Here is a 10,552-nt window from a genome sequence, read left to right on the forward strand (position 1 = left end):
ACAGTATGAATCAGGCACAGGTTATCTCCAACAAACCCCCTTCCTATCAATTCAAAGGGACTTGGTAATACTTTATACCTTGAAAAACTGGGCCTTTAATCCTAAAAACACAGCAGTAGTTACTAATTTAACTAAATTATGAGGGGCAATAATTAAAGGCCTAACTTAGCTATGCCTTGCAATTTGGGATTCAAAAGAAAATCTTCCCAAGTTTTACAGATTTTCAGCTATTTTGAAAAGTTTAAAAATAAGATTTAAAAGCAGGTTGGAGACTGCTCAATCACAAAAATATGAATTTTCCTAAACAGGTCACACAGATGTTTGGTGAACATAAAGACATAACTGCAATAAAACTCTTCATTTTACAGCACTACAGTTGCTGTATTGTATTACCATGTTCTTTGTCAACAAGAGTGACAAAAACCTTACTGGTTCAAATATTTTACTTCAGCTCCAGACCACCATTGTGGCCCTTTTCCTCTCCATTCCACACAGACAGCTCTAAAGAAAACATCAACAATAGAAAGTAACTGCAAAAATAAATATTCAGGCTAGCATCTCCATGAAGAGTACTAAACTCAAATACTTTTAAAGGAATTTTAAAGTAAGTGATACCATCTGAAAGTCTGTGCCACAAACTAGAATGTTTCAACATGACATAGCTGTCTGTTGAAATGACGACTTGATTACAGTTGCATTATGCCAGGTTTTTTCTATTTTTACATCAAGATAAAATGTTCAGCACAGTAAGAGTATTTAAATGGAATATAAGGATTCCACAAAATTATGTATTTGGGAAAGGAATCTTCAGACTTCACCTCTAAGTGTTTATCCATAACAATAAAATTTTAATACGGTTGGCCTTCCTTCAATGTCCAAATCCTTCATCCAAATTCTGAGTGGAAGATAAGTCACTATTTAATTCCTTGAAAATATGTTGCCTCATTGGCATCTTTATAGTTTTTAATATGATTTTGCCATCTTCTTTAGGCACAAAAACAGTTCTGGGGAGTCACTGGAACCTCCTGCCAAGGTGAGTTTGTCAAGTAATTGTCCTATAAATAACTGACAGGAAACATACTATGTTCTATCCCAGTGAAACCAAGAAAAAGCAGGACCCAACTTACAAAGGGAGGAGTAAACAGAGAATTAATATGGATTATTTCAATTATGTTGGTTGCTTTTTCTTTCCTTCGGTTTATGATAAGAATAACAGCATGTAGTTAACTAACACGGCCATGGGTGTGGAGAGGAAGCAGGGAGATGACTTGAAACACTTAGGAACTGTTGTGGGGGAAAGAAAAAAAATCTTACTACCACTAATCTTAAATCTTGAATTCAAAATTGTTGGTGTCTTTCTGCAGATGCAACTTAAGGGTTCCAAAATTATCCTAAACATCAAATTATGTCTAGGTCATTGAATGGGTGGATACCCTATATTCTGTTTAATGCGTATGTTCAATTGCACACGTATTTCAACCGTGTCTTTATTTTAATAACAGACCAAGTACTGAAAACACAAAGAAAAACTATTTTTCTACCTCAGCAAAAATACAGCTGATACACTGCATGACCCTTCAGGAGCGACTGCTCTGTTTGTTCTATTTAGGTGATACAGCCTGATTGGAAAAGGGAGAGAGGGTGAAGATCAGCAAAAAGACCAGAAACACATTTTTAACAATCAGTCCCGAAAAAGAAATCTCTATCTTGCTTTTCTTACTGTTCCTGTTAAATTACAGATTTCTTCCTCATTATGTATCAAAACACGTAAAATGCAAGATTTTATATTTCTTCCAAATCTCTACTGAATTATATCAAATTACAAGGCAACATTTTCCAACTACGCGGGCACAGATAAAACATAAAATATGAACGTAAAACAAAAATACATGTATGCTGGTTCCTGAAACTAACGAGGTTTGCAGCTTTCACACTTCTGTATTTCAATGTGTTTAATTCTTTCAAACAGCTACATATTTCTTTCAGGCAGCAGGAAGGTATTCTTCATCTAGGATCTGGGCAGAAATTTAAAACTCAACCTTTTGCTTTGCTCAGTTCCTAAGAACAAGTGAAACACACTTCCTTACTGCATTCAGGATACCATGTTAACTAAAGATTTAGAAAAGAGAAGCAAATTTGATCAGGCTGTATTCTTCCTCTGCACAGAACTGACTTTTTGCCCCAGTCAAGTACCTTGAATCCTTGTAAAGGTATAAAAGGTGGTACAAACCCTACAATATTTTTACAGAAATATGTAGAATGGACCTTGACCAACAGTTCTTTAATCATCAGTCCATGCTTCTGTCACCCCATAGATAGATTTAATATATCTTTATTAAATTTATTTAAACTTATATACTGAAACTGATTTCCAACTACACTTAACCAGACACAACCACGATACACTGAACTTTAGGGGGTTCACAGAAGTCAGCAGCAGCGCTCGGAAGACTCACTGTATCCACATTTCTAGTACATCTGACATTGTACAAGCTCCTAACTACAGCTACTGATTAACATCCTTATCCTACACTTTGAATTGCCTAAAAGCTTTTCCCTCCATTAATATTTTGTAAATTGAACCAGTTTTTAACAGTTAAATGAATATGAACGTATTATCAGCCTGCATCAAACTAATCTAAACAAAAAATATTTTGCAATCATTTCCTGCTCCAAATTTGAGCATGTTCCCTTGGCTATTATTTGGTTCTATGTTTCTTTTTCTGCAAAACTAAACTTCAGAACAGCTCAATCTGCATAGTGGCATTTTAAGTTGCTTTCCGAGGCTTTTGACACTTATTTTCTACGCTCTTCAAATCAACACACATATATAAACGCACATCCATTCTTACACAAACAGGTTGACGAACTGCAATCAACAATTCTGTAAATATAAGTTTCCTAGTCATTAATCATTCCTCCTTTTTTTAATCCTTATGGAGTGAATTACTAACTGAGAGGAGACGCCAATTCTAGTAAGTGAATGTTACCCAACAGGGATATAAAGCTGTCAACACCATAGTGCTCTTGCTTGCTCTAAACTCTCTCCCAGGCTTCATATGTTTTTTAAAGCGGTATTAGCCTCTTTTTCCAAGGAACCTTACTCTCCTTAAAATCAGAGCACTTGTGTTTTATTACATACAGGTTTTAAAACAGATTGGTAGATAACTGTTGAAACATTATAGAAAACACCGAGTTAGTCAGGCAAACCAAAACTGGACTCTAATACATTGGACTGACGCTAACAACATTGTAAACAGTACCAAAACTTTTAAATCCCCTATTAAACACAACCTTTAAGACCTCGTTTATCTTTTTAGTGACCTTCACTAGATTATTACAGCTGCTGTAATGGCCCTCTGAATTAAGTACATTTATGTTAGGAATAAAAAAAAAACAGGAAAAGTCATAAGGCAAAATTTCTCATGAGAACAACTGATTTTCTGTATGCATTACAAAAGCTTATTTTAAAACACTTTTTCATTCATAAAACTAGACAGAAAGCTAGAAACACCGATAGCATTATATTTCTCTATTTCTCAGGGAAGTCACTAGAAAAATAATTGCAGCAAACAGTACGATTATAAAACTGGTTACCAAAGGTCATCAGGCTCATCATAGCAGCAGGTAGTTGAGAGCTTATTGCTCTGTTCTCACGAATTAACTTCAGAAACTGGTATTACTACTACAAAAAAAAACCACCTGACAAATAGGAAAGAATTTCAGCATTTACATATCTAAGGCCCAAAATGAGATGCGAAAAATAATTGCTAGCATTTGGCTTTGCTTTCACAAAGCTTTAGATACATATTATGGAATTAAAAATAAAACAAACACTAAGAAGTATTTCCATTTTTGTCCTAAACGCAATCTACATTCACTAAGTATTAGCACTTGTTAAAGCCCAAGAAACAAGAACACTGACAGAAGAAAACAGAAACACTGACAACTGAAGCCTTGGATGTCACTTCACTATGACTTTCCTTAGTTTCCTTTTTGTCACACTCTAGGCACAGTAGTAGGAGAGTCCCTATCAATATTTATTTCAAATAATTTTATACTAATTTGCCAATAAATTAAAAGTAAGCCCTTCCACAAATGTGGAAGATATATTCCACAACCCCCGAAAAAATTACTAACACCCCAGTAATTACTGCAAAGATACAGACTTCCAAAAATACCCGAAACAGGTGTGATCAGCATTCAGGAAAAGATCACTCTATCATAACAGGTTCTTAAAGACCAAACTTGAAAAAGAGCACAAGAAAAATATCTGGAAATTAGCTATGTTGATTTATTGTGAGAGTATTTCCAGGAGGAAAAAAAAAAATAATCAATTTCAAACAGCACCATTATCTTATTAAAAAAAAATCTGCCTTAACTAATTTAGTATTGAGGATTATAGAACCTAGGTAAGTTTTCAGACAAGAATAATTTTCTTCTTGCTTTCACTATCAATAAGGAATAATGAATAACCTTTATTACGAACAGCCTAAACCCAAAGAGACTAAAACTGTTTAAAGAACACTAGCTAAGGGGAAAAAAAATACTCCTGCATTTCTTATTCCCCCACATTTCTACACGACAGTCTACAACACCTTTATAAATGAGCTGAAGAGTAATGAATTAAAACTTAGACTCTAAAAAGTTTGCTTTCAGAAATAAAAGTACTTTTCTTAGGTGGAAGAAATATTCCATAGCTTAATAGGCCAGATTCAGGCTGAAACACCGATATAGCTATAAAAGCCACTGAATTTCTCTTGGAACACAGCTGCAACTAGAAAGCAAACATATATTCCAAAACATTTAAAAGAGTTATCTTAAAATACATTTCTATAAATGCCCCAAGGAAAAAGATTTCAGCTCTAATTCTAACATTCCTATAAAAAATCAAGCAGCTTTAATGCCCAAGTAGTGAAAAAGGCATCTAAAACTACATATGCTACTTTTTATCTTATTAACTAGTTCCTTTTTACAATTACTCAACAAATTATTTCTTCAACAAATTTCTAAATGGAACAGTACTACAAGTCCTTCACTGCAAAGCTGTTTCTTCTTTTTCCATAAGTTGGAAGAACACAGAGAAGAGAATTAAAAACTAGATGTATAGAAACATAAAAAAACTAGTGAGCTCTCTTACCCTTCATTAGGTATATAAATGAATCCTATGCTTTTATAATAAAATCTGCAGCTCCTTAGCAAACTTCAGCAATTAGGAAGCCTATTGAGCCAAAGAGGTCTAAAACAAGCATCTAATGGCAAAATCACTAAATAAACCTCACGCAATAGAGAGTCATGTGACGACCATTTCAATGTATCTCTCAGAATGCCATTTACACAAACTCCTTATGTGTATAAACAACTACAATTATGTGTTACTGTTCTGCTTATTTTAAAACACAAATTTAAAGAGTTTTTTGAGGTAAAGTTATTGGTGGCCCTTCCTGCAGTATTCTGCTCACAGCATTTGGCTAATTTCAAGATTTTAAATATTTTTTCCTAACACGAGGCTGCACTGCCTTAAGCATGACAGTATCACAGTTAAGAGGAAAAAACAGGGCATTTAAAATAAGTGACTGGAAAGTTTATCTGCTTGGAACAAAAGGAGGGGAGAAAGCAACTATGCACTTAACATGCTCTTAACACGAAATTGACCAGCAACTTGACAGCAAAGTTAGAAAGATTAAGGATTCTAGAGAAACGCAAGAAAACTGCAAAACTAATGTTCAGTATATTTAGGGAAACAGCTAAACCTTGCACGTGCCTTATCCTCTTTTACAACCGCTACAAAATGCTACTTACTGAAAAAAAAAATAAAATCCCAAAATACAACCATAAACGCTACTATTTTTCCCACCCTGGTGACCCCCTTCTTAAAGCCGTGACGGTGGGTGTTAAAGCACCTAACCGGTGTCACCTGCACCCGTGAGGCTGCCCGGCCGCCCGCATCAGCCCGAGGCGCTGCCCTGTGCTGCAAGCGCTGCCGTGCCGAGCCGAGCTGAGCCGTGCGAGAGCGCCGGCGGGCAGGGGCATGCCCCGGGCTGCCCCAGGGCAATCCGCACCAAGACAGCGCCGAGCGCAGGACACGCTCTCACCCCGACACTCTCCGGCACGACCAGCACCGGCCTTTTGAGAGTCACCCGGCCAGAGCCCGGCCCGGGGTGGCCTCTTTCGGCAGGCGGCCTTTTAACGCCGAGAGGGCTGCGCGCCGCACGCCCGCTCCGAATCTTCCCGCGGATCCCCGTCACCGCAGCGGTGCCGAGCAGCCGAATGCCTCTCCGGGAAAGCGGGCAGCAGCCTCCGGCTGCCTCCCAGCCCTGCCGGTCCCTCCGCGCACGGTGCCGACCCGCCCGCCACACGCTCCCCGGGCCCGCCGCCCTACGCGCCCCGGGCGGCGGAGCCGCCGCGAGCGCGGCCGCACGGTTACCTCCCACGGGCTTGGTGACGGCGCCGTTGGGCCTCCCGCGGGTGCCCATGGGGCTGCCGTTCTGCTCCAGCCTGGCCACCTTCCCGGGAGGGGGCCCTTTGACATCGGGGCTGCCGCTGCCTCTGTCGGGGCTGTCCCGCAGGCAGGGGCTCTCGCTCCTCCGCTCCATGCTCGGAGACGCTGCTCCCGCTGGCAGGTCGCAGTAGAAGGAGCACGGACCTAGGGCGAGAGAAACAAGGGGCGCCTCAGTGGCCGCCGGCCAGTATCGGCCCCGCTCACCCGGCCGGGCCCCCGCAGCGCGTCTCTAGGACAGTTGGGCTCCGTAACGCAGGGCGAGTAGCAGCCGGCTACGCTGCCGCCCCGCTGCCGCCGCCGGAGCCGGCCCCGCTGGAAGCGAGCGGTTCGCCGCACCCGCCCGGCGCCAACCTGCCGCGGGCGGGGGCAGGCAGTGCTGCGCCCCGGTTCCCATCGCGCCCGGCAGGCAAGCAGCCCACCCGCCTGCCGCAGCCAGGTGCTGCGCCGCGGGTCCGGCCGCAGCCCCGGCCCGCCCCCGGGGGCCGCGGGGAAGAGGCTGCCAGTCCAGACGGCCCCGCTGGCACGGCCCCCCCGCGCCGGCCAGCTGTGCAGCCACGGAGTAGCCGGCTGCTGGCGAGGAACCTCTAGCGAGCGGCTCCCGCGAGCTGGCCGCTGTACTTACTGCTTATAGCCTGTCTGTAACTTGGCTGAGTTGGGCTCTGTCCATGGATCAGAAGTAGAGAATCCAGGGTGGAAAGTTTTCCTGTTTCCTTCTCCCACGCCGCGTTCGTCGCTTCTACTCCTTCCCCCCACCCCCAGCCCCCTCCTCGTCCTCCTCCGGGGGTGCTGGGGCGGCGGGGCCGGGGCGGCTGCCCGCGGGGCGGCAGGGGCAGAGCCCCGTCCCGGAGGGTCCCGGGTGGCGAGCGGACCGGAGCGGGGAGGTCGGGACGAGGGGGCGGGGAGGCGCGGGGCCGTCGGCTGCGGCGCGGAAGAGAAGGGAGAGGGAGCCGACTTCTCACACCTTCAGCGGAGAAAATCAATACCGGGGGAAACAGGGGGAGGAGAAGAGGAGGGAGCGCCGCTCTCCCGGGCTCCGCGGCGGCGGCGAGTGCCTGGCGGCGCGGGGAAGTGGCAGCGGCGGCCCCCCGTGTGTCACTTTCAATCGCTCCCTCCGCTGCCAGCGACAGCAGCGGCAGGAGGGACTCGCCACAGAAAGCGGAGAAACGGTTATTAGTTGCGTTGAGTCATCGAGGCAAAGTGAGTCCTTTTTGGGGTTGTCCTTGCTTTCGGGTTTGGTGTATGTGCACGCCTGTGTGTGTGTGTCTGCCTGTCTGTCTGCGCGGCGTTCCCGTCCCAGGGCTGTGCATCCCAAACATCGCCACCCCTCCTCGCCTTGACACCCCTCCCCCTCCCCGCCCCCCCGCAAAAATCAAGTCTCGCTGCTCCCTCGGAATCGGGCGCAGACGGGCGCGCAGCAGCTCACCTCCCCCCGGCCCGGCCCGCCCCGCGGAGCCCCGGCCCCGCTGCGCGCACGGGTGGGAGGCAGAAACCCACCTGGCAGGAAATTAAACACCGATAAATAAATAATACACCTCGCACGCGAAAAAGGAGCCCGGTGCCCCGCGAAGGGAGGGCGTAGGGCGGGCTGGGTGGGGCAGGAGAAGCGTGGCAGGACGACGCGGTGGTGACAGGGGAGACCCCGGGCAGAGAGAGAGGCGCAAGGGCAGGGGCAGCCGGGCTGGGGGAGGGCCGAGAGGGAACGAGAGGAGGAGGAGCCGGGAGAAGGGGAAGGGCGGGGTGGGGGGGATGGTGGGGAAGTGGTAGTTGGGGACACCGGACAGACCGAAGAGGAGTAAAGCTGCTACCGGCATTCAGGCTGGACGCCCGATGCAGCCCGTGCGGCCTCGCCGCCTCCTGCAACCCGCCCCCCACCCCCGTCCCCTGGGAACCGACCGACGGCGGGGGTCCTCCCGCAGCCTCTCTCCGCCGGGGCGAGGCGACAGTAACTTTTCGCGGAGCGGTGGGGGCTGCCGCCCACGAGGGCCGGTCGCGCTTCCTCCCGGCCTCCAAGAGCCAGCGACCGGCCCCAGGTAGGGCCCCGCCGTCGCCCTGTTCTCCGCGCCCGGCTCCAGGCAGTTACCGGGGTGGTCCTGAATAATTGATGGCGGGGGCCGGGAGAAGGTGAAAAGCGGGCAGGGAAGCGCTGCTGCTGCCGCCGCTAAATTATTTAATAGCGGAGCTCTGGGTAGGGCATGACAGCGCTACCGAAGTGCAGCCAGTGATGCGGGCAAAGCTCCGGCGGGGAAGTGGCAGCGGAGCAGGATCGAGCCCCTCACCAGTCCCGGGGCGGCGAGCGGTCACCGCCAGGCAGGCAGTCCCCTCTCTCCGTGCTGCAAGGTGCACCGCGCCGCTCCCTGGGGCCGGCGGCGGCGCGGGCGCATCCCCCAGCGGGGCCATGCCCGCGGGCGCCCCGAGGACCCGCAGCGCCCCCTGCCCGGCCCGGGGGGCGCGGGGGAATGAGCCGGCAGCCCCGCGCCGCCGAGCCCTCGCCGCCCGCCCGGCGGCGGAACGAGACCCGCGTTAAGGTGGACCGAGGGAATCCCTTCTGGCACGGAGGGCGGGCGGCGGACGGGCGGCGGGGAAGAAGGCAGCGGCGGCGGGCACCCAAAGTGCCCCGACACCCCCCTCCTCCGCCTCCCCCGCCGCCCGTCCGCGGCTGGCTCCCTGCACGGCGCCGCCCTCCCCGCCGTACTCCCTTAAGAGCTCTGCCTTTTACGGTGGCGCCGGAGGGTCAAAAAAACGGGGGCTACCGGGGGGGTTAGTGGGGAGCGGAGCCCCCCATCCAGGCACGGCGACACTGGGGACTGGCGGGAGCATCACCAGGTAGCCCTGGTGTCAGATCTTCGTTCAACCCGTAAGCGTCCGGGGACAGTAGAGTGGGGAGCAGTGGTTGCCCCGAGCCCTCGTGCAGCCGTCCCAGTGCTGCCTCGGGGATTGGAGGAGGGTCAGGTCCCCACGGGAGATCGGCTGCCGCCCGTCCCGCTGCGCCCCTCCTTCCCTCCCAGTGGCAGTGACAGCCCGCCCGCCCGCCGAGCGCTCGGGTGTCCCGGTGAGCTCCGGGCCGCCCCTGAAAATAGTGCCGGGAGAAGCAGCGGATCCCCGGGCAGGGTAAGAGAATTCATCCCTGCGCTCCACATCCGACCGCCGGGCCGGCCCCCAGGTGTCAAAGCAGTGCCAAGTGCGGCTTTCCCCGCCTCGGCCGAAGCCCTCGTGTCTCTCCCCGCCTCGGCAGGGGCAGGGGGTCCCGCCGCTGCAGTCCGGACGCGGTGCCAGACTTGCCCCGGGACAGCCAGCCGTGAACGCGGGTGGTGAGCCGCGTCCCATCGCCGGCTGAAGTCGCGGGGAGCCAGAGAAGATACGGGGAACAGCGGAAGGCCGAGGGCGGGGGGCCCGGACACCGCCAGGGCCGGGGCTCCGGGAGCGGCCGGAGAAGCGAGCGGCGGAGCCGGGAAGGCGCAGGCTGCGGAGGAGAGAGCGCGGCGGCTGCCGCCAGCCAGGTCTCCTGCCTTCCCTCTCAGAAAGGAGCCTCGAAGTTTGGAGAACTCTATGTTTTCTTTTTAAATAACCCAATCTAACTTTTCTCCCTTTCCCCCCCTAAATTTGATAAAGCTTAGCAGCATGGAAATTAACCTTCTTAATGGAAGTTAACGTTTTCCACCAGCTATCGAATAATTGAATAATGTTTTGTTCTTACCTTTGATGTTGAACTACGAATGCCCGCGGATCAATGGCCAGAAAGTTAGAAGAATTGGTGATTTAGGACTTCAGTACTTCTGGAAAAAAAAATGCCAATGGTTTAGCCAGGATCTTCCCTGTCTGATTCGTTACTATTATTATATCTGATGATGTGGATGGATGGAGAGATTCAATCCAAGCCCATTAATGAGGTATTTTATAAACACCACCGTCTGAAGATCTTCATTTACATTTTGTCAGTGATCCTTTCCTTAACAGCGGAGACGTGTGGCGACAGCGCGATTACAGGACTTTAGTAAAGCTCCTATAAGAGTACAACTGGCTTGTTAATCGATTAATATTTTATTAAGTGTA

At 49.3% G+C, this 10,552-nt stretch overlaps 1 protein-coding gene across 3 annotated transcripts in view; it reads right to left on the reverse strand.

Moving 5' to 3' along the window:
• Positions 1-7,664, reverse strand: part of SATB2 (SATB homeobox 2) — a 127,537-nt gene extending 119,873 nt beyond the window's left edge. Inside the window, exons 1-2 of one of the 3 annotated variants that reach the window (XM_079311373.1) lie at positions 7,125-7,664; positions 6,428-6,646 (exon numbers count right to left, since the gene is read on the reverse strand). In XM_079311373.1, coding sequence (XP_079167499.1) covers positions 6,428-6,596 — 169 coding nt within the window. In that variant the 5' untranslated portion in view covers positions 6,597-6,646; positions 7,125-7,664. Of the gene's footprint in view, positions 1-6,095; positions 6,371-6,427; positions 6,647-6,853 lie in introns of those variants that run through there. The other 2 variants (XM_079311372.1, XM_079311374.1) reach the window with 2 other exon arrangements.
• Positions 7,665-10,552: the final 2,888 nt, after the last annotated feature.

The sequence above is a fragment of the Erithacus rubecula genome, assembly GCF_903797595.1.
Source record: "Erithacus rubecula genome assembly, chromosome: 8".
Classification (NCBI taxonomy): domain Eukaryota; kingdom Metazoa; phylum Chordata; class Aves; order Passeriformes; family Muscicapidae; genus Erithacus; species Erithacus rubecula.